Source organism: Acomys russatus, chromosome 3, assembly GCF_903995435.1.
Source record: "Acomys russatus chromosome 3, mAcoRus1.1, whole genome shotgun sequence".
Classification (NCBI taxonomy): domain Eukaryota; kingdom Metazoa; phylum Chordata; class Mammalia; order Rodentia; family Muridae; genus Acomys; species Acomys russatus.
In genome coordinates, this window is record NC_067139.1 from 83472831 (window position 1) to 83496902 (window position 24072).

The 24072-nt window shown below is 48.6% G+C and overlaps 1 protein-coding gene across 1 annotated transcript; it reads right to left on the reverse strand.

Moving 5' to 3' along the window:
* Positions 1-10655: 10655 nt before the first annotated feature.
* Haus4 (HAUS augmin like complex subunit 4) lies at positions 10656-24072 on the reverse strand. The gene is made up of 10 exons (XM_051143072.1): positions 23956-24072; positions 22069-22142; positions 18722-18864; positions 18508-18639; positions 17808-17942; positions 14566-14662; positions 13109-13254; positions 12854-12984; positions 10967-11035; positions 10656-10858 (listed from the first exon to the last, which is right to left on the reverse strand). The coding sequence occupies exons 2-10, from the start codon at positions 22121-22123 to the stop codon at positions 10675-10677; spliced, it is 1092 nt and encodes a 363-aa protein (XP_050999029.1). The 5' UTR covers positions 22124-22142; positions 23956-24072; the 3' UTR covers positions 10656-10674.

Genomic DNA, 24072 nt, shown 5'->3' on the forward strand with positions numbered 1-24072 from the left:
AGACTTTTTTAAAAAAAGATTTATTTATTATCATGTATAGAGTGCTCTGCCTGCATGTACACATGCATGCCAGAAGAGGGCATAAGAGGGCATCAGATCACATTACAGATGGCTGTGAGCCACCGTGTGGTTGCTGGGAATTGAGCCCAGCCCTCTGGAAGAGCAGCCAGTGCTTTTAACCTCTCCAGCCCGCTAGTGAGAGCTATTTTAAGAAAAGATTTACTTACTTATGTATATGGGTGTTTTGTCTGCATGTATATCTGCACACCAGAAACAGTCATTGGACCCCACGGGTCTACAGTCCTAGATGAAGTAAACCACCCTGTGGTTGCTGGGAATTGAACTCAGGACCTCTGGAAGAGCAGCAGTGCCCTTCATCACTGAGCCATCTCTCCAGGCCCTCATTAAAGGCTTTTTTTTTTTTTTAAAAAAACCACAAAGCAAGTTAGATAATGGAGAGTGGCATGGTTAGGTAAATCATCCATGCAGCGAAGTCTTATGCAGCCATTAAAGTCAATGTTGCCAAAGAAAATTGACTAACGTGGGGAAGCGCTCATAATATTGCCATTATGTGACACAGATTACAAACTCTACATGCAGAATGACCTCGATTGTGTAAAGAAAACAATGTCTTCCAATTTTTCAATGACGGTCATGTTTATATTACATTGACAACTGCTCTAAGGAAATATACGTGCACAGGCTTGCTTCCTGGCCGGGCTGCCTCCTTCATCCTATTCTGTAGGCTTCTGAAGCTGATTAACCCCGTCCGCTCCCCATCCCCCCTAACCCCGGACCCCCTGCCAGCTACTTATTGTGTCAGGCTTTTACAAAGTATCATCTCAAGCTGGGTATGGTGACACATGCCTATAGTCCCAGCACTAGGAAGGCAGAGGCAGGCCGATCACTGTAAGTTCGAGGCCAGCCTGGTCTACAAAGTGAGTCCAGGACAGCCAAGGCTACACAGAGAAACCTTGTCTTGAAAAACTAAAAAAACAAAACAAAACAAAGTATCATCTAGGCCCTCTAGATACAATTATGTAAGGTAGGAATTACTAACGTCCACCTCACAGGCAAGAACACAGAGGAGCCTCTCCTGAGTAACGTGATGCTTCACTGTGGAAGACCCTAGAAGGGGTCTAGTTTTCAGATTCCAAGGTCGTTCCTTCCTTTCTTTTACAACAGCTTTTGTTAAAATGTGGTCCAGGAGCCAAGCAATGGTGGTACACGTCTTTAATCCTAGTACTGGGAGGCAGAGGCAAGTGGATTTCTGTGAGTTCGTGACCAGCCTGGTCTACAGAGTGAGTTCCAGGACAGCCAGGGCTACACAGAAAGACTCAGTCTTGGAGTCGAGAAAAAGATTTTCAGCAGCTCAGCAGCACCCATGACATCCCAGAGGCTGTGGGCCAGGAACTTCTGGCGCCTACTGGGCTCTGTGCTTCGTTCTCTGTCTCTCCCTCTAACAGTGTCAGGCGTCAGGGTGTCGGTGACTCTGGTGTTTGTTGGCTGTGGGTCTAACTGGTATATCTGAACTTCTTTCTTTTCTTTCTTTTTTTTTTTAAGATTTATTTATTTATTATTATGTATACAGTACTCTGCTTGCATGTACTTGCAGAAGAGGGCGCCAGATCACATCCAGATGGTTGTGAGCCACCATGTGGTTGCTGGGAATTGAACTCAGGACCTTTGGAAGAGCAGGCGGCGCTCTTAACCACTGAGCCATCTCTCCAGCCCCATCTGAACTTCTTACTGACCATCTTAGGTTTCACAGGAGGTCTCAGGACAACCATCGCACCAAGATGGCTGCCATCTCTCTAGGTGACAACAAGGAAGACAGTGCAATAGACTTTTTCAAAAGGAACTAATACAGGGCTGGAGAGATGGGTCATTGGCTAAGGGCACTTGTTACTTTTAGAGCGGACCCAGGGTCTGCGCCCATGTACTAACTGTAGCTCAGTTTCAGAGGGTGGGTGGGGTGTGTCGGCTGTCTTCCTCTGCCTTCCTCCAGCACTGTATGCAGGCATACCTGCAGACAAAATGCCCATGCAGATAAAATAAATACATATAAAAGAGAAATGAATTCATACATTTTAGTTATTTTGTTTTATAAAGACAGGATCTTGCTATGTAGCCCAGGTTGGCCTTTAACTCATGATGATCCTCCTGCCTCTGCCTCTCAAATGCTGGGGCTATAGGTGTGAGTCTTGTTTGTTTGAGTCAGGATCACAACCAGGTAATCCAGGCTGGCTTCACCCTCCTCAGTGGTTCCTTTTTTTTTTTTAAATAATTTATTTATTTTTATGTGGATTGTATGTCTGTGGGTGTCAGATTTTGGAATTACAGACAGTTGTGAGCTGCCATGTGGGTGCTGGGAATTGAACCTGGGTCTTCTGGAAGAACAGGCAGTGCTCCCAACCGCTGAACCATCTCTCCAGCCCCTCAGAGGTTCATTTTTAACATGCGCAAAGTCTATGACTAAAATGGGCATAGTGGCTGATGCAGGAGGATTACTACAAATTCAGAACTAGCCTGGACTATACAGAAGGATGTTCTCTTTTTGTTTTGTTTTTCCAGACAGTTTCTCTGTGTGAGCTTGGCTGTCCTATACTGGCTTTGTAGACCAGGCTGGCCTCAAATTGGCAGCGATCTGCCTGCCTCTGCCTCCCAGGTGCTAGGATTATAGGCATGTGCCACCGTGCCCAGCTGAAAGAGGCTATCTGAAACAAAAAAAGGAAAGTGATTCTGGGACCTAATTAACTTTGAAAGCTTTGGGCCTTTCATTTGTTTGTTAGGTGTTTCAGTTTTGTTCTGTGTGTATCATGTGTGTGCCTGGTACCCTCAAAAGCCAGAAAAGGGCATCAGATCCTGGGGAACTGGAGTTACAGACAGCTGGGAGCTGCCATGTGGGTGCTGGGAATTGAACCCGGATCTTCTGCAAGAGCAGCCAGTGTCCTTAACTGCTGTGCCACATCTCCAGCCCCTGGAAATCTTGTTTTACGGAAAGAAATTACAACCAAGGCTTGCTCCTGTCCCCAGAGCAGTCACAGGTCCTTTTTCCAGTGATGGTAGCTCCATATTCCTTTCAAACTTAGGGCTGAGGGAATACCAGAGCCCCCTGTGATTTGGTTAACATATACCAAAATTTACAGCTCTAGCTATACAAAGTGCAGCTTGCTTCCTTACTTTCTCTGCTCCTTTACTTTTTTTTTATTTTTTGTTTTTTTCAATGTTTTGTTGTTGTTTTCTTTTTCTTTCTTTCTTTCTTTTTTTTTTGGGGGGGGGGGGGTTAGTTTTTCCAGGCAGGGTTTCTCCGTGTAGCCTTGGCTAACCTGGACTCACTTTGTAGACCAGGCTGGCCTCGAACTCACAGGGATCCACCTGCCTCTGCCTCTCGAGTGCTGGGATTACAGGTGTGTACCACCACGCCAGACTAGATAAATAAATCTTTAAAAACAAAACAAAAAAGCCCATCGAGTCCAATTAGTGCCTCCTCCTTGCACGCTGGTGTGCAATCGTCTACCACAGTATATCAGCATCGCGTCCCCAAAGAAAAGTGACTCCCTTCCCCTAGCTGCCATCAATTGCCAATACCTCCTCAGCTGGGGGGAGTGGAAGGGGGGTCTCTCATCCATGCTGGACCGTCGGCTGGCTGGACCTTGTTGGGGGCATTGGGGTTTTTTTTTTTTTTTTTTTTTTTTTTTTTTTTTTTTTTTTTTTGGTTTTTCGAGACAGGGTTTCTCTGTGTAGCCTTGGCCATCCTGGACTCACTTTGTAGACCAGGCTGGCCTCGAACTCACAGCGATCCGCCTGCCTCTGCCTCCCGAGTGCTGGGATTAAAGGCGTGCGCCACCACGCCCCGCTCCATTGGGGGGGGTGTTATGCAGGTAACACAGTCGCGGTGAGTTCCTGAGCACAACCACCATGTCCTATCCAGAGGACAGCGGTTCACAGCACTCCTCTATCTTTTCTTCCTGACTCTCTCCCTCGTTGTACCTTGAGTCTGGGGTGTGGGGGCAGGGAGCGGCTGAGCTCTCAGTCATTTATTCTCAACACTGACCCTCCGGAGTCTGTACTCGCTGGCTGCTGAAGAAAGGGGCTTCTTTGTCCTAGGCTAGACGCGAGGCGCCAATGGGCTGAACTATACTGTGCTGAGTTGAGTGATGAAGTTCTCCTTCCCTGGGCTCCAGCAGGCTCCTTGGTACTGATGAGGCAGAGCCTGGTCTCTGCAGCCTCTGTTCCCTGGGGTTCTGAGGAACAGGGGGCGGGGGTGGGGGGAGCAGGGTCCTTTCCCGGTAGTTCCCTCAGACCACTGCACTTCACTGACCTTTCCTGGCCCTTCCTTTCCCATTCCTACTGCTCCTCCCACCCAACCACCCCCCCCCCACTTAATTTTGCCACTTGGTGATGATTCTAGAAGGTTTTTCTGCCCCCACTCCCACCCCCCAAGACAGGGTTTCTATGTCTTGGAACTCTATCTGTAGAGCAGGCTGGCCTCAAACTCATAGAGATCCACCTGCCTCTGCCTCCTGAGTGCTGGGATCAAAGCCATGCGCCACCACGCTTTCTAGAAGACTTTCTTTTCGGCTGTGGCCCCTCCCTCAGTCTTTCCCTACTTTTTCCTCAGCCCCACCCTTCTTTCTCACCTCTCCTTTCTCACTTGCTTCTTCTCTCCTTCCCTTCCTTTTTTCCTTCTTTTCATTTGAGTGCCTCTATATATAGCGCGCCTCAAACTCGAACTCACGATCCTCCTGCCTCCGCCTCCCAAATGCTAGGCTTACAGCATGAGGCAGCGGGCCTGGCTGGCATTCGCAGCCCTTTGAATCCTACCTGGCATACTCACCCCCAAGCTAGTCTGAGTGGTCGCCAAGCAAACCCCAAACAGCAAAACCCTTAGAGTGAGCATGTGGAACTGTGCAGTCACACCTGGCCCAGAAATGCGCCTGATTCTTTGATAGTAGCTTAAGATAACCAGGTACAATCTAGCTAGGATGGAATCTCCTTTGTCCTAATCCACCGACAACGCCTCTCCTTTTCAAAATGAAGAGATAGACACAGTTGGTCTTCCTGGTGCCGGAACTACACTTTTGTCACTAAATACCCAAGTAAGCTGCATTTTGTGCAATTCTGTACATCTCCCACGATATATAAGGAAATCTATTTGTTTCCTAAAACCCTACCGAGGTTTCTCAGTATGTTCTTGAGGGGCAAGGCAAGCCCCGGGTTACTGGATCCCAGATTCCACTCTCCGTTGAATATGACAAGGCTGGACTCTAGGGGGCGATGTTTTCCTACCTTTGGTGACTGGGACGCCTATAGCGTTAGGCTTCAAAGTCAACCTTGAAAACACAGAGCTATTTGTCTACGAGGCCCAGAGTTTTCCGGCCAGTGTGATTATACTCCACTTTCTGGAGGTAATTTTCTTCACTTCCTCTCTCTCTCTCTCTCTCTCTCTCTCTCTCTCTCTCTCTCTCTCTCTCTCTCTCTCTCTTACACACACACACACACACACACACACACACACACACACACACAGAAAGCGGGTGTGGGGGTGTACCCCTTTAAACCTAGCACTGTGAGTTCCAGGCTAGCTTGGTTTACAAAGTGAGTCTAGGACAGCCATGACCACACAGAGAAACCCTGTCTCAAAAAACAAACAAGCAAACAAAAAAATAACGGAGACATATCAGGCAGGCAGGAGGCGAGCGAGTGGGGCTAGCACTACTGAAGAGTGGAGAGGAAGCAGTACATGTTTCTGAACGGTGTGAGGAGAGGGCAGCCAGGACCCAAGACACTAAATCTTAGCCATCCACTTGTCTGGCAAGTCCCTGGCCATCTACTGCACTGCAGCACACAGGCGAACTTCTATCTCCAATAGGGCAAAACGTGGAAGAACCAGGAGAAAACACAGCAGGGTTTGCTTGAGGGCTAGGCACACCTTTTGCCCCTGATCCTCTTCTTTTCTTTCTTTCTTTTTTCTTTTTTTTTTTTTTTTTTGTCTTTTTTTTTTTAATTAATTTATCCTTGTTACATCTTAATGTTTATCCCATCCCTTGTATCCTCCCATTCCCCCCCCCCCCCATTTTCCCATTATTCCCCTCCCCTATGACTGTTCCTGAGGGGGATTACCTCCCCCTGTATATTCTCATAGGGTATCAAGTCTCTTCTTGGCTACCTGCTGTCCTTGATCCTCTTCTTTTCTGAAAGTTTTTTTTTTCCCTTTTCCCTGCAAAACCGAACTCATGTCTGACATGGTAGCACACACCCTTAATCCTAGCACTTGGGAGGCAGGCAGATCTCTGTGAGTTTGTCTATGTAGCCAGCTAGAGCTACATAGTGAGACCCCCTGTCAAACACAAAAAGCGATCATATAGCTAGGCATGGTAGCACAGGTCTTTAATCCTAGCACTTTAACCCCAGGCAGAGGGAGGTGGGTTGCTGTGAGTTCAAGGCCAGCCTGGACTACAAAGTGAGTCCAGAACAGCCAAGGCTACACAGAGACACCCTGTCTCGAAAAACAAAACAAAACAAAAAGCGACCATATTTGTACACCCAGTAATTATTTTTCCATAAAATGAAGGAACACATTAATTTGTAATGCCAGCAAAGAGCCAAAGACAGGGCCGGGGAGATGACTCAGCCGGCAAGAACACTTACGGGACAAGCATGTGTGTTCAGAACTGCAGCATCCAAGCCAAAGGGCTGGGTTTGGGGCTAGAGAGATGACCCAGTGATCTTCCCGAGGACCAGAGTTCAGTTCTCAGCACTATGTCAGGCCGTTCACTCACCTGTAACCCCAGTTCCACAGGATAGGCACCCTCTTCTGACCTCTGTGGATAATCAGGCACACCCATGTTATACAGCATACATGTAAGCAAAACACTCATACACACAAAATAAAATAAATCTAGAAGAAAATTTATTTATTTATTTTTGGTTTTTCGAGACAGGATTTCTCTGTGTAGCCTTGGCTGTCCTAGACTCACTTTGTAGACCAGGCTGGCCTCAAACTCACAGAGATCCCCCTGCCTCTGCCTCCCGAGTGCTGGGATTAAAGGTGTGCGCCACCGTGCCTGGCTGAAGATTTACTTTTCTTTTTTATTTATATGTATGTATACTTGTGTGAGTGTCTACATGGCCCCAAGAAAGCATATTGTGCTTTTTTTCTTTTTCTTTTTTTCTTTTCTTTTTTTTTCTTTTTCTTTCTTTCTTCCTTTTTTTTTTTACACAGCATCTCACTATGTAGTTCTAACTGGCCTGGAACTCACAGTGCTACTCCTGCCTTTAGCTCCGAAAAGCTGGAATTAAAGGTGTTCACCACCACGCTAGGCTCCAGAAAATGCTTTTATACATCAGAGAAATCCAGATGGGCATGGTGGTGCACGCCTCCAATGCTACATGTGGGAGGTAATTGTAGGAGGATTTCTATGAGTTCAAGCCCAGCCTGACCCAGCCTGGTCTACATAGTGAGATTCTGTCTCAAAAACAAAAAGAAGCATAGGCCAGATTGCTGTAAATTCAAGGCCAGCCTGACCACACAATTAGACTTATTGCAGCAGCAGCAACATCAACAAAAGAGGCCAGAGTAATGACTCAGCAGTTAATAGCACTTGCTGCTCTTCCAGAGGACCCAGGTTCTGTTCCAGCACCCACATAGCTGCTCATATCCACCTGTAACCCCAGTTCCAGGGCATCTGACGCCCTCTTCTGGCCTCTACAAGTATATATACATGCCAGCAAAATGAAAATAAGCCTCGGCCTCCACCGAAGAAACACTCCCTCTCAATAAAAAGCTTGTAGCTCACTCAGTGGTAGGATGCAGGAGATTCTGGAGCCCTTCCCCAGTGGGGAGGAGGGGGAGAAGAAAGTAAAGGCAAGGAAAAGTTAACCAGGAAGGACACACCTGTAACTCCAGCACAGAGGAGCAGAGGCAAGGGGGTGGAAGGTTGGCCTGGGCTAAAACCTTATTCAATTTAAGAAATATAGGCTGGGTGTGGTGGCACACACCTTTAATCCCAGCACTCGGGAGGCAGAGGCAGGAGGATCTCTGTAAGTTCAAGACCAGCCTGGTCTACAAAGCGAGTCCAGGACAGCCAAGACTTCAGAGAAACCCTGTCTTGAACAAACACACAAACAAACAAAAAACCACCAAGAAATATATGAATTAGCCAGGTATGGTGGTGCATGCCAATAAACCCAGCACTCTGGGAGTCAGAGGCAGGCAGATGTCTGAGTTCAGGGCCAACCTGGTCTACAAAGTGAGTTCAGGACAGCCAGGGCTACACAGAGAAACCCTGGCTTGAAATAAAAAGGAAGACATTAATGAAACGTAACATCCAAGTGTAAAACATTAGATTTTATTGGTTCTGAGATTGGGAGAAGTTATGGAATTATTAACCTTTATGAATAGTTTTATTAGTTATACAGAAAGATGTCCTGATTTTTAATAGTTGCCTCCTAGAATCTGTAACTTACTGTACCTGATTTTTAATAGTTGCCTCCTGGAATCTATAACTTACTTTAAAATGGTCCAGGGGAAAAATATTTATATCTCAACTTTTTTATCATTTACTTTTTTAGAATTTATTTTTATTTTATGTGCGTTGGAGTTTTGCTTGCATGTGTCTGTGTGAGGGTGTCAGATCCCCTGGAACTGGAGTTACAAACAATTGTGAGCTGTCACGTGGATGCTGGAAATTGAACCTGGGTCCTCTGGAAGAGCAGCCAGGGCTCTGGTTGTTTTGTTTGTTTGTTTTTTAGATTTACTTATTTATTATATGAGTGCTTTATCTGCAGATCACATTATAGATGGTTTTGAACCACCATGTGGTTGCTGGGAATTGAACTCAGGACCTCTGGAAGAGCAGTCAATGCTCTTAACCTCTGAGCCGTCTCTCCAGCCCCACAGCCAGGGCTCTTAAGCCAAGCCACCTCTCCAGCCCTATATCTGAAGCTTTAAGAGAAGGGAGGGAAAGGGGGGCAGATAGATGGCTCAGTGGTCAAGAGCACTGGCTGCTTTTCCAGAGGACCTGGGTTCAATTCCCTGCACCTACATGGCAGCTCACAGCTGTATATAAATTCAGTTCCAGGGGATACAACAGTTTCTTCTATCCTCTGCCTGTACCAGGTACACCCATGACACACATACATACACACAGACAAACACCATTCACATAAGATAATTGGAATAATTTTTAAGCAAAAGAGAAAGAGGAAGGAAAGGGGAGATAGGGGGGAAAAAAAGCAAAATGTCAATATTGAATGGAGACCTAAGATATATTGGTATTTATCCTGCTTTTTTTCTCCTCCACTTTCTGTAGATAACTTTCTCTAATAGTTTGGGAGAGAGATGTCTCAGGTGAACCAACATTTGCATACAGATACTGGCTGGCATCACTTACAAAAGGGTTGCATGTAAAGTGCGAGACCTCAGTTCTTCCCAGGCAGTCCTGACCTTCATTTGACCTCAGCAGAGGGCTCCAGCTGGTTTCCTGGACCACTGTTGGGTAGCTTCTGAGAGGCTTCTGCCCTTCCCTGCTCCAGCCGACACCAGCCAGATGCCACCTTGCCTCAGCTGAGTGGACTGTGGAACTGTGCTGTCAGGTTTACGCCAAGCTTTGCTTATGGAGAAGCACCAAGTCCTTCTGCCACAGGCATCTAAGTGGCTGTCCGTAAGCTGAGCTGCGTGTCGGACTGCTTTATTATAACTACCCCACTGCCAGCCCACGGTGACAAAATGGCTTCCCGGCACTTCTGGGGGCGTGACGAGAAAGCCCAGGTTTAATCCACTTTCTCTCTCCTGCGTGAAGACACCACAGACCGCAGCAACTCTTATGAAAGGAAACACTGACCTGGGGGCTGGCTTCCATTTTCAGAGGCTTAGTCCATCATTTTCATGGTGGGGAGCATGGCAGCATGCAGGCAGGTCCTGAAGCTGAGAGCTACAGCCTGCTCTGTAAGGAGAGAGAGCCTGGACCCGGCTAAGGCTTTTAAAACCTCACCGCCAACCCCCCAGTGACACTGTCCTTCTGACACCACACCTCCTAATCTCTCTAATCCTATCAAAGAGTTCCACTCCCTGATGACTAAGTAGTCAAATATATTGGCCTGTGGGGGACTTTCTTTTCTTTCTTTCTTTCTTTTTTTTTTTTAAAGACAGGGTTTCTCTGTGTAGCCCTGGCTGTCTTGGACTCACTTTGCAGACCAGGCTGGCCTCGAACTCACAGTGATACGTCTGCCTCTGCCTCCTGAGTGCTGGGATTAAAGGCGTGTGTGTGTGTGTGTGTGTGTGTGTGTGTGTGTGTGTGTGTGCGTGCGTGCGCGCGCGCCTTTCTTATTCAAACCACCACACCTGAACACACTTCAATATTCTTTTCCATCTTTGCCCAAGGAAAATGGCTCAACTCCTAAGACATAGTATTGCTCAACTTTATTCAGGAAATATTACACAGGGCTGATGCAAACAGATAATGCATTAAATTATATAAATCTGACAGCTACATTTTCCAGAAGAGACCCCGTCATTGTAAACGAGGAAGAGAAACCAGGCCGGTGTCGGTAAGGACTGCAGTGTTCTAAGCAAGTGTTCCCATATTCCCCTTCAGTGGAGGTGGCCCACAGGCAGGAGAAGGTGGCAGGCTCAGAGCCCCGCTGAACTCCTGGCCCCGCCTACCGGGCTCAGCGGCAGGCCCTGCTGAACTCCTGGAGCGCCCAGCGCTTGTTCTTCGTGGCCAGCTTGAGCTGCGTGTACTCCTTCACCAGGCTCTCAAAATCTTCTCCGAGGACCTCGTAGGTCTCCAGGACCAGCCTTGATCTCTCCATGTCCTGCTCCTGGAGGCGAATGGCTCCCTCCAAACGGTCCCTGAGGGCCGAGGCAGAGAAGTTGTGAGACCTCAGTGCCGGCAGGAACAAGCCTGTGGGTCGGGGGACCGGCCCCCCAAACAACAGCGTCCAGGTCTTGGGGGCTTACCTGATCAGCCGATGAACTTCAACCTTCTCAGCACTGTAAGTGTCAGACAAAATCTTCAGCTCCTCCATCCTGACAGAGGGGAGAGAGAACGTCACGCGGAGGATCCCACACCACAGCAGAGTTAGGGGCAGTGGGAAAAGGGCTCGCTGCACTAGCGATGTGATCTGAGTTCATTCCCTGAAACTCATGTAAAAGTGGACGCGAGAACTGAATCCAGAGCTGTCATCTGACCTCTACATGCACTGTGGTGCACACACACATTCACCCCGTTACACACTCACACACATTTACACACACACACACACACACACACACACACACGTTCCTTTAAAGTAAAAAATGACCATGAACAGGTGAGTTCAAGGCCAGCTTGGTTTACAAACTAAGTCTGAGACAGGGCTACGCACAGAAACCCTGTCTTGAAAACAAACAAACAAAAGGCCAAAAAGTTGAGGGCTAGAAAAGTGGCTCAGTGGTTAAGAACATTTATTACAATTACAGAAGATCTAGGTTCAATTCCCAGCACCCGCTAGGCAGCTCATTCTTGCCTATAACTACAGTTCCAGGGGACCCAACACCCTTTTCTGACCTTTGTAGCCACCGGAAGTCATACATGCAATCTTGACACTCATACACATAAAAAATAATAAATCAAAACTTTTTTTTTTGGGTGTTCAATACAGGGTTTCTCCGTGTAGCTCTGGCTGTCCTGGAACTTATTCTGTAGACCAGGCTGGCCTTAAACTTCACACCTCTGCCTCCCAAGTGCTGGGATTAAAGGTGTGGGACACCACCACCAGGCCAAAACAGCATTAAAAAAAAAAAAGATTTACTTATGTATATGAGCACTCTATTTGCATTATGTCTGCATGACAGAAGAGAGCATCAGACAAAAAAAGGAATCAGATTCCATTATAGATGGTTGTGAGCCACCATGTGGTTGTTGGGAATTGAACTCAGGACCCCTGGATAAGCAACCAGTGCTCTTAACCACTGAGCCATCTCTCCAGCCCCCAAAACAGAACTTTATTTATGTATGTATGTATGTATGTATGTATGTATGTATTTACTTATTTGGTTTTCTGAGACAGGGTTTTTCTGGATAGCCTTAGTTGTCCTAGACTCACTTTGTAGACCAGGCTAGCCTCGAACTCATAGAGATCCATCTGCCTCTGCCTCCTCAGTGCTAGGATTAAAGGTGTGCATCACCATGCTTGGCTGAATTTTTTTTTAAAAACAACTAACTTGCCGGGTGGTGGTGGTGCATGCCTTCAATCCTAGGCAGAAGCAGGCAGATCACTGTGAGTTCGAGGCCAGCCTGGGCTACAAAGTAAGCCCAGGACAGCCAAGGCTACACATAGAAAACACTGTCTTGAAAAGAAAGAAAGAAAGAAAGAAAGAAAGAAAGAAAGAAGATAAAAACCAAAAACCAAACACCAAACAAACAAAAATACCTAACTCTGCTGTGGTGGCACATCCTTTTAACCCCAGCACTTTATAGGCAGAGGCAGGTGGATCTCTGAGTTGAAAGTCAGCCTGGCCTACATAGTGAGTTTCAGGCCAACCAGTTAGCCAGGACCAGGACTACAGAGCATGACCCTATCTCAAAACAAGCAAACATGCATCACAGTAGCTAGCCACAGTCAAGGTACAGAGACAGAAGAGCCACTGTGAACCCCCAAGCAGTTTTACTGACCCCACAGTAAAACACCTATTTCAGAAGGCTGTAAAAAAAATACTTAAGAGTGTTGAAAGTTGTTGGGTTACAGCAAGAAAGGGTAATTATACTGCTGTGTGACACTTCCTGAGACCCACTGATCCTAGGTATGGTGAAGAGAGAGGTGGGGAACAGGATGGAGTGGCTGGATCCGCTGGCTCACAGCTCACCTTAGCTTAAGGACCATAGCGCTGCACTTGATCTCCAGGTACTGGGCGTTGATGCGGTCTAGCTCGGACTGAGTCCTCAGCCGGTGCTCCTGAAGGAGCCTCTGCAGCAAGGTGAGGCAGCGGAGAAGCACCTGACCGAACGCCCGCCCGAGAGAAAGGACAAGCAAGCCATAAGAGAAAAAAGCCTGGGCTTACCCGGCTTACCCGTAGGGGTCCTGGGGTCAAATACAGGGGAGCAGCCACCGCCCGACAAACCTGGGAGTAGGCAGTCCTCTTTTTCTCCAGCAACACCAGCTGCTCCTGCTGCTGGCCCTTGGCATCCAGGCACTGCTGCTTCTCTCCCAGCAGGACCTCTGTGAGGGACCACACCTTCGCTGCTTTCAGGGCTTCTCCATCAGTATCTGGGCAGACAGAAGAGGAAACCTCAATAGACGCAGCCCTACAAGGGCCTTTGTCTACAAGGACCGTCCCACAGTCTCCCAGCTTTTCTTATAGTTAGGGTCTCTTACTCTGTAGCCCAGGCTACCCAGGAAATTCTGAAGGCCCTGGAGTATATACTAGGTAGCCCCTCAGTTTTGGTTTGTTGAGAAAGGGTCTCAGTACAGAGCCCTGGCAGGCCTGAACTCGCTATACAAACCAGGCTGGCCTCGAACTCACAGAGCTCCATTTGCTTCTATGTCCCATAGTGCTTGGGTTAAAGGCATATGCCATCACACCCAGCTTATTTGGATGTGTATTTTTTACTTATGTAACTGTGGGGGGAGGATGTGTGCGTGTGAGTGCAGGTGCCAGTAGAGGCCAGAGGCGTCCCACTCCTTCTGAGCTGGAGTTACAGGCAATTGCAGACTGCCCAGTGTGGGATGTCTTCTGCCAGAGTGGCCACGTGCTCTAACTGATGAGTCCTTTCTCCAGCCCATTCAGTTACTTATGCGCTCTTTTTTTTTTTAATTTTAAAATTATGTGTACACGTGTGTATCTGGCAATGTGCACATGGGAGCCGGGCAGAGGGCTGTAGCTCCCTGAGGCTGGAGTTACAAGACCTTGTGAGCATCCTGATGTGGAAGCTGCACTCAAACTTGGGGCCTCTGGAAGAGCTGAAGACTCTTAGCCACTGAGCACCTCTACAGCCAGTAGTCCTCCATTCATAAACCACAAAATAAAGATAAGGGGGACACAGGCACGTCGAACTTTCCCTTTTTTGTTGTTTCTCAAGACAGGGTCTCTCTGTGGAGCCTTGGCTACCCTGGACTCAAACTCACAGAGATATGACTGCCTCTGCCTCCCGAGTGCTGGGACTGCAGTTGTGTGCCACCACACCCAGCTGGAACTTTTCTCTTTGCCATCCTGATCCTCTTGAGAAAGCAATTCACCTTTTCCTGAAGAGAGCGGCCACTGCCCAGCCGCAGCGCCTTGATGACTAGCGGAGTCCTCACAGAAGGACTTGCTGTAATCCCACTAACTTGGAAACCAACATTTCTGATTCTAAAGTCTCCAACTAGTCGAAACTGGGCATGGTGGGTCCTGCCAACAATCCCAACACTTGGGAGGCTGAGGCAGGAGGACAGCCACAGGTGTGAGGCCAGCCTGGGTCCATTGGGAGTTCCTGACTAGAGAGCCTGGAACACAGGACCTGTCTTGAGCCCACATCAGACTGAAAACGCTGGCTGGCTGGGGAGCCCGGAGGCGTGTGAGTGAGCCAGGCCGCCTCGCACCTGAGCTGGGGTCGTGGTAGAAGAGCAGAGTGAAGCATTTCCTCTTGAGCTGCTCCTCCACCTCTGCCTGGAGCCGAGCCCTCATCCACACGAAATCCTACAGAGAGGCACACACACCGTTAACACCAGGAAGGCCTGTCCAGTGCGTGTGAGGACACAGATAGCCTCACACACACACACACAAAAAAAACAGCATCCAGAGAGCCTGGGATGGCGGTACACTAATCCTAGCATTCAGAAGACTGAGGCGTGATGGGGAGTTCAAGGCCAGAGACTACATGAGGGCCCGTCTCAAAACCCACAAATGAATCATAGCACTAAGCAAGCAAACTATGCCACAGGCATACAACGGAATCCTACGCAGAGTTCTGTTTATTCTTGTCACACTGAGAACTGAACTCAGGACCCTGGGTGTGCTAGGCCGAGGCTCCACCACTGAGCTATCTAGCCCTCCCTGGTAGTGGTTGAAACAGATACAATAAAGCTATCAGGCACCCACTGCCTAGACAGTGGTCAGAATGCTACTGGAGACATCATTATATTTATGTTTAGTATTGTTTCTTGGGGGGGAGTTGTTTTTGTCTTTTTTAGACAGGGTCTCTCTACATAGCCCTGGCTGACCTGGGACTCACTTTGTAGGCCCAAACTCACAGTGAGATCTGCCTGCCTCTGCTTCTCAACTGCTAGGATTAAAGGCATGCACCACCACTGCCTGGCTTTTGTTGTTGTTGGGGTGTTTTGGTTTTTTTGTTTTTGTTTTTTCAAGATAGGGTCTCTCGGTGTAGCCTTGGCTGTCCTGGAATCACTTTGTAGAGCAGGCTGGCGTCAAACTCACAGCGATCTGCCTGCCTCTGCCTCCCGAGTGCTGGGATTGTGTGCCACCACACGCAGCTTTCTTTTTTTTAAAGATTTATTTACAGTATTTATGTATTTATTTATTTATTTATTTAGAGACAGGGTCTCTCTGTGTTAGCCTTGGCTGTCCTGGACTCGCTTTGTAGATCAGGCTGGCCTCGAACTGACAGTAATCCGCCTGCCTCTGCCTCCCAAGTGCTGGGATTAAAGGCGTGTGCCACCACGCCTGGCTATTTACAGCATTTATTATGTACACCTGTGCATTGGAAGAGGGCACCAGATCCCATTATAGATGGTTGTGAGCCACCATGTGGTTGCTGGGAATTGAACTCAGGACCTTTGGAAGAACAGCCAGTGCTCTTAACCTCTGAGCCATCTCTCCAACCCAACTGCCTGGCTTTATTGTTTGTTTTCTGGGACAGACTTGTTACACAGACACAGGCTGGCTTTGAACTCACAATCCTCTGCTTCAGCCCCAAGCACTGGGATTGTAGGCATGGACCTCTTCTCGTTTTGTTTGTTTTGTTTCTGAGACAGAGCCTTACTGTGTTGCGTGTCTCTGGGTAGCCTGGAACTAGGTATGTAGACCAGGCTAGACTTGAACTCATAGAGATCCACCCGCATCTGCCGCCAAGTGCTGGGATTTCTTGTTAAAGGTTTACGTATATGTCCATGTCTGTGGGGAGCATGTGCACACGTGAGTCTCGGCGCCCATGGCTCTAGAAGTGGGTGTCAAACCCCTGGAGCTGGAATTACACAAAGTTATGATCTGCTCCGGTCGGCCCTGGGAAGTGGACTCAGGCCCTCTACAAGAGCAGCATGCGTTCATAGCCACGGAGCCTCTACCCTTGAGCGACCTCTGTTGATCTGAGTCCTTCTGTTCTCAAAGGCAGTCTCAGGTAGCCCAAGCCGGCCTTAGCTCACTAAGTAGGCCAGGATCACGAGGTCGAGGCCAGTGACACCCTGTCTAAGAACATCCAAGGGGATTGGCTAGGAGTGGTAGGACAGGCTTGTATTCACAACCCTCACTCAGGAGGCAGAGGCAGGTGGATCTGAGTTCGAGGCCACCCATGGCCAGCCAGTTAGGCCTTGTCTCCCAGAAAAGGTTTTTTAAAGGAGGAAGACCATAGAGATGGCTCAGTGGTTGAGAGCACTGGCTGCTCTTCCAGAGGTCCCAGGTTTGTGTCCCAGTTTACAGCAGCTGTAACACCAGTTCCAGGGGACTTAACACCCTTTTCCAGCCTCCGTAGGCATGTGGTGCACAAACATGCTTGTAGGCAACACTCATATATATTCAAAAAATGAGAGTGAGCAAGGGGAGTATAAAACAACCAACATGAGTTGTTTATGATAACACTGCATTAGCTGGGTGTGGTGGCGCACACCTTTAATCCCAGCACTCGGGAGGCAGAGGCAGGCAGATCACTGTGAGTTCAAGGCCAGCCTGGTCTACAAAGCTAGTCTAGGACAGCCAAGGCTACACAAAAAAACCTTGTCTCAAAAAAGCAAAAAAACAAAGACAACAACAAAAAAATTGCATTTTACTCTTTCAGTCTGGTTGCGTGGCTGAGCAACGTGACGATGGGGACTTGTCTGTTTTGGAAGAGTCTCAATAAGATGCACGCACTGTGTGGCCATGGTGGCTCTGAGGCCTGCCACCTTTAGAAGTTACCCTGGTGCAAACAGGGCTGCCCCACCAAGCAGAAAACTAAGTGGAGGACCACAGCTGACAGAAAAACTACTAGGGGCCAGGCGTGGTGGCGCACGCCTTTAATCCCAGCACTCGGGAGCCAGAGGCAGGTGGATCACTGTGAGTTTGAGGCCAGCCTGGTCTACAAAGTGAGTCCAGGACAGCCAAGGCTACACAGAAAGACCCTGTCTCAAAAAACCAAAAGAAGAAGAAGAAGAAGAGGAGGAGGAGCAAATCTTAGTAAGTCAATCTTAGTAAGAAAATTTTAGGGGCTGGAGAGATGGTTCAGTAGTTAAGAGCACTGGCTGCTCCTCCAGAGGACCCAGGCTCAAATCCCAGCACCTATATGAAACTCCGGTTGTAGGGGATCTGATGTCCTCTTCTGGCCTCCACGTGCACACCACACTGTGGTGCATAGACATATAATTAGGCAAAACACCGATAACCATATAATAACAACAACAACAACAGGAAGAAAGAGAAAACTAGCATACGAGAGAAGCTGGCAAATCATAAATCAGGCATGGTGGTGCACACTCGTAATCCCAGCACTTGGGAGGTGCAGTCAGGAGGATTCAAAGTTCAAGGCCACCCTGAAATAAATATTAGCAATCCCAAGGAAAGAGACAGACAGACAGACAGACAGACAATTGATATACGAGAACTTGAAACATTGGATCTGGTATCCGCTTCCAACCTGTGACGGGGGCATGAGTTCCAGAAGGTCGGCCTTCTCCAGGCCCAGCAGGGAGGGCATCTCCGTCTCCTGGCCTGGACCTGAAAGCTGTGTCAGTTCAGTTACCAGCAGCCGCTGCTCAAGAGTCTCATAAAACTGAAAAGAAAAAGAAAATAATAATAACAACAACAACAACAACAATAACATGACTTTTGACTTAGCTGGGCAGAGGTGGTACATGCCTTTAATTCTAGTCTACATAACCAGTTCCAGGCCAGCCAGGACTATGCAGAAAAGGCTACACCTGCCCAAACAAAACAAAAAGACCTTCACCCCCACCTCTTCCCACACAACTTCAAAGTCCTCGAGCGAGTCACCACTAGAGAGAACTGAATTACTGGGGTTCCCTCCACCTTCCTCTCCCCTCCCTCCCTGTGTCCTGGAACTCACTCTGTAGACCAGGCTGGTCTCCAACTCACAGAGATCCGCCTGTCTGCCAGGACGGAAGGCGTGGCTGCCACCGCCTGGCCTCCCTGTGCCCGGTCTCTTTCCTCTTTCCTCCTGTATGTCCCATTGGGTTGCCCAGGCTGGCCCTAGATCTCCACTCTCCAGCTCTTCCCACAGCCTCACAAGCCGTGGGTACCAGTCATGCGCTGCCCCACCGGCCGCTGGGTTGTTCCTGTCCCTATAACCGACTCCGAACTGGTTTCCTCGGCCTCACCTTTTTGTCTTCCGAGCTTAGGTTTGCGTCTTGTGCCCTCACATAGTAGTCAGTGAGCAGCTCCTGGATGGCCCTCTGTAAGGTCTCACACCTCAGCCATGCCGCCTTGTGCAGCCGAAGTTCATTCCACACCTCAAAAACCAAACAAAAGCTCCATCTCAGAGAGATGCTTTCTCTCTCGATGCCTCTACTCTCCCTCCTCCCAGGGCCTCACCTGAGCCTGCTCTTTCGCCAGCGAGAGGCTTAAGCCACTTTCGTCCACATGCTTTGAGATACTGAGCAACAGCTTGCTGAAATACGGGTTCTGTATCAGATCCTCTTCACTCAGGGAGCAAGGAGGAAACTGCTTGCCACACACTTGAAAGATGACAAACAAAGCAAACACATGGGGCTCCTTGCTTTATATAATTGGGCAAAACATGTTGAGGTGATCCTTCTGTGCACCGTGTAAAAGTTGTCTTTGTATTACTCAAATGCTGATTTCGGTGCCAGGCAGAGAGATATTCCTGTGGCTGCATCATATTTTGTAAACACTCCCTCCATCACCTTCTGATTGGTTTAATAAAGAGCTGAGCAGCCTATAGCAAAGCAAGAATTTATGCGGGACTTCCAGGCAGAGATGGGAGCTCTGAGAAAGAACCAGGTATGGGATCTGCCAGCCAGGTGCTCAGGCAGAAGGGGGGGGGGGTGTAAAGAGGTATGAAGCAGAATGTAGATTAATATAAATGGATTAATTTAAGTTATAAAAGCTAGTTATAAGCCAGGCATGATGTCACACTCCTGTAATCCCAGCACTCAGGAGGCAGAGGCACGCAGATCTCTGAGTTCAAGGCCAGCATGGTCTACAAAACAACTCCAAGACAGCCAAGGTCAAACAGAGAAGCCCTGTCTCAGAAAAGCAAAACAAACAACAAAAAAGCTAATTAGGAGCAAGCCTAAGCTAAGGCCAAGCTTTCATAACTAATAAACGGTCTCCATGTCATTATTGGGAGATGGCAGTCTGAACACAGTCCTGGTATAATTGGCACCCAACATACAACACTCACTCTTAAAAAAAAAACAACAACAAAACAAAAAAAAAAAAAACCCAAGCAAACCTTTAATCTCAGCATTCAGGGAGGCAGAGGCAGGCGGAGGATCGATGTGAGTTCGAGGCCAGCCTGGTCTACAAAGTGAGTCCAGGACAGCCAGGGTGACACAGAGAAAAATCCTGTCTCGAACCGACCCCCCCTCCACCGCCCAAAAAGACAACACTGATTTTAAGTTGGAAAATTCTCTAAATATAACATAGTATAAATAGAAAAATGAGTAAAGCCAGGAGTGATGACACACACCTGTAGTCCTTCAGGACACTGAGGAAGGGGGACCTTTTAGCAGAAGACTTTGATACCAGCTGGTTAGGGGACTTGCTACTAAGACCGATGACCCAAGTCCATTTCCCAGAAACCATGAGATAGAGTAAGAGCACCAACTCCTGACATGTGTTTTCTGATCGATACACATCAGTGCTCACATAAATAAATATTAAAAAAAAGCAATGTGGTCGGGCGTTTAATCCCAGCACTCGGGAGGCAGAGGCAGGTGGATCGCTGTGAGTTCGAGGCCAGCCTGGTCTACAAAGTGAGTCCAGGATGGCCAAGGCTACACAGAGAAACCCTGTCTTGAAAAACCAAAAAAAAAAAAAAAAAGCAATGTGGTGGCACACACTTGGAATCTCAGTGTTAGGGAGACGGAGGCAGGAGAATTAGGGGTTCTGGGCCAGCTTGGGCTACATGACCTCTGGAGGGGCCTGCATAACATTGTTAGGCCTTCAAAACACAAATCACAAATAAACTAGAAAGTAGCAAAAAGTAGTTACTTCTTATACAGGGATGTCAATCAAAGGAAAAAGGGGTCTAACAAAGTACATTGTGTGTTGCCAGGGACTTGTACACAGCAAGCGGGGGCTTTACCACGAGCCATAGCTCCAGGCCCAAAGTTAAGGTCGTGGTAAATGGAAATGCAAGGAGCAGGGGTATAGGTCAGGGTGGAGCACAGGCCTGCTGCGGAAAGGTTCACTCCCCAACTCCAAGAGAGAGGAAGAAAACAAGTAACGAGCCTCACAGTAACCCAACACCTCATTCTTACAAAGTTATTAGAATTCTGTTGTTGTTTTGTTTTTGATTTTCAAGACAGGGTCTCTCTGTGTAGCCTTGGCTTTCCTGGAGTTGTTTTGTAGACCAGGCTGGCCTCCAACTCAAGAGATCCACCTGCCTCTGCCTCCCAAGTGCTGGGATTAAAGGCATGAGCCACGCCTGGCTTGAATCTTTTTTTTTTTTTTTTTTTTTTTTAATTTTTCTATGTAGTCCTAGGCTGGCTTTGAACGTGTACTTTTCCTGCCTTGCCCACATAAGTGCTGGGGTTACAGGCAGGCAACCCCGAGCCTGGCAGGAAGCATTAGAGTTCTTGAGGAAGAGGGGAAACAGACATGGCACGCTCCAGCTGTGGCTGAGACCTCGCTCCTTCACATAAGCCAAGGCTGAGAAACGTAAGGCATGAATTAACTGGCTGCTTAGACATCTCTCCCTGTAAGCAAGCCGAGTAACGCTGTGGGCAAACATCAGCACCAGTATGAGGGGTCAAGCAAGAGGACAGTGTCCTCTGGTTACCCCATCGGCTCAAGGACATCTCTCTCCCAGAGGCTTTCTGCCAAGGCCTTTTACCATTACCTACCAAATACACACGTGTCTATCCTTTGGAGTATTATAACCACAGTCACTTTAGAGAATAAGAAACTTTTTTCATTTTCAGACATAAAATTCGGTGTGGTGAGAGACACTTATAATTTCAGACCTGTGAGGTGGAGGCAGGAGAATCAGAAGTTCAAGGCCAGCCTGGGGTACCAGAGAAACATGAAAACACAAGTAGGAAAGAAGCCTTCAGGGGATGGACCAGCCACCCGCAACAGACCGCTAACGCATCGCGGCATGCAGCATGCATGCACAGCTGGTCCAACCTGCTTCTTATTGAAGTGCCCCAAGAACCTTCCAGATTCTACTCTCCTCAGAAACAGGGGGTGGGGGGTGGGGAAGCTCCGTGAGTGAAACCATTCTGATGGACATTATGAACCTTTTTGTCACAGAAGACAAGCATCTGAACAAGACCCCTGGAAAAGGCATTGGGCCCTTTGCAGCTAACCGCCTGTGGTGGTTTGAATAGGTACTGGGCCCCCATATAGACTCATGCGTTTGAATGCTGGGAGTGGCATTACTAGGAGGTGTGGCCTCATTGGAGGACCTACGTCACTGGGGAGGCGGGGTTTTGAGGTCTTAAATATGCTCAGGCTATGCCCGGTCTGAGCCAGTCTCCTTTTGCTGCCTTGCGGATCAAGATTCAGAAACTTTCAGCTCCTCCAGCACCATGTCTGCCCGCACGCTGCCATGCTCCACGCCGGGGTGATAACAGACTAAATGTCTGAAACTGTAAGCCACGCCCCAAATGAACTGTTTTCCTTTACAAGAGATGCCTCAGTCATGGTGTCTCTTCACAGCAACAGAGCCCTAACAAAGACACTACCCTTACCTTGCTGCAGTATTTCAACCCCTTCTCCAGACGAGCAGATATCTCCAGATGCCATCTGATGTTCTTGGTATTATCTGCATGGAACCACATGGAAGAAAACTGCAAGATGAACAACCCCCCTGGCTGCACCAGGTGAACCTACCTTAGGCAGTCTCACAAGCCCCGGCTGGTCTCAAAACTCTGTGCTGCTGGGACAAGCCTTGAACTCCCGACTCTTCTACCTGCCTCTTCTTCCTTGGTGCTAGGATTAAAAGTGTGCGCCACCACATCTGGCTCGGAGACATTTCTTATAGAGCAGGGCTATCTCAGACACCAGGGTCCCCGAAGTTTAGCATGTTATGGACAAACTTACCAGTAACTGCCAGAATACCTTACAAGAACAAAATGTCTCCCAAGCTGCCCAAAAGAGAAACCCTCCAGAGCTAGAGAGATGGCTCAGCAGTCAAAGGAGAGGCTCACAACCAAAACTGTAAGAGAAACCCTCCACCTCCTCTCTCCACCCACCCCAGGTCCACTAAGGTCTTTCTCCCCCTTCCTTGAGACAGGGTTTCTGTGTAGCCCTGGCCCCCCCAAAGGAAGGCGGCTCCCAAACACTACCATTGTGCTGGACCTACAAACTGCTGCTCTCAGGTCCCCCAGTAAACTGGGGGTCAGTGGTCCAAGAATCCCTGTTGCCCCGTGGCAGCTCAGCTATGGAATATAACACTGACTTTTTTGGTGCTTCTCTGACCGTGTCTTTTCATGGAAGAGCTGTCTTGGGGTAGGAGTGACAGACGCTTGAACAAACAGCCTTTAATGTAACTAGGTTAGTAAAACGCTCCTAGCCGGGCATGGTGGCCCACGCTTTTAATCCCAGCACTCTGGAGGCTGAGGCAGAGGCAGGAGGATCGCTGTAAGTTCGAGGCCAGCCTAGTCTACAAAGTGAATCCAGGACAGCTAAGGCTACACAGTGAAACACTGTCTTGAAAAACCAAAAAATAAACAAATTAATTAAATTAAATTAATAAATAAAATAAAACGCTCCTAGAGAAGACGACAGGACAACAGGGCACTGCAGACTGCACAGTGGTAGGGAAGAGGACATAGCTACGGATGGTTTGCCTAAACCTGGAGCGCCTTTTACAGAATGCCCGTCAATACAGAGCAGCGAGAAACTGAACAGGAACACAAAAACACTGTCCGCCCTCTCTTCCCCGCTCATTGCTCTACCCTCTTCCTGCAAACGACAGCTGAGCCCAAATCAGTGCCGACCCTGAGGCTTATTAGGAGAACACTTCACGTCCACAGGATATTGGTTTATTCGCTCCTTTCGTGAATCACACGAAAGCAACTACCCGTTTGTTTTTGTAACGTGGTCTTGAGGACGCAAGCTGAGAGGCGCCGTGCTAGGCCTACCACAGATTAATGTTTCCGTGTGAGTTTAAGTGAAACCGCTCGCTTTCTCTGGTGCCAACTCTTCTTGCACCTGCAACGCCGCGATAACGATTCCTGCCTCGCACGAAACATCAAGAACGAATAACAATCGGCTGGTCGACAAAAAGCTATTTAGGTAAAGTTTTACCAATAAGTTCAGTTTTACCAGTTCGGTTTATTGTTGAGCTATGCCTGCCAATAAAGTTGTGCGGGCCACTTAGGCACTCAGCCACGGGGGGGGGGCTCAACCGGCCAGGGGTCCTCAGGCGGAGCCGCCCGCCCGCAGCGGCCACAGGACATGTGACCTGAGGCTGCACCCCACCCAGCGCGGAGCTGCGGCGCAGGCGTGTTTCCAGCCGTTCCCGCACGCCGCCCTGGACGCGGATTGACTGTACAGATTGTTTTCACGGGAGGTGACCCTTACAAGGCCCGAGATCATCAAGATGCAGAACGCGCTCTCCGGCGCCGACCTACCGTCTGGGCCGCCAAGGAGTCCTACCGGGGGCGAGCTCACGGCCGTCCAGAGCAAACCCGCACACCTCCCCACCAGGGCGCGGAGGCCGGGGACTGCCGGGGAAAGACGTTCCCGCC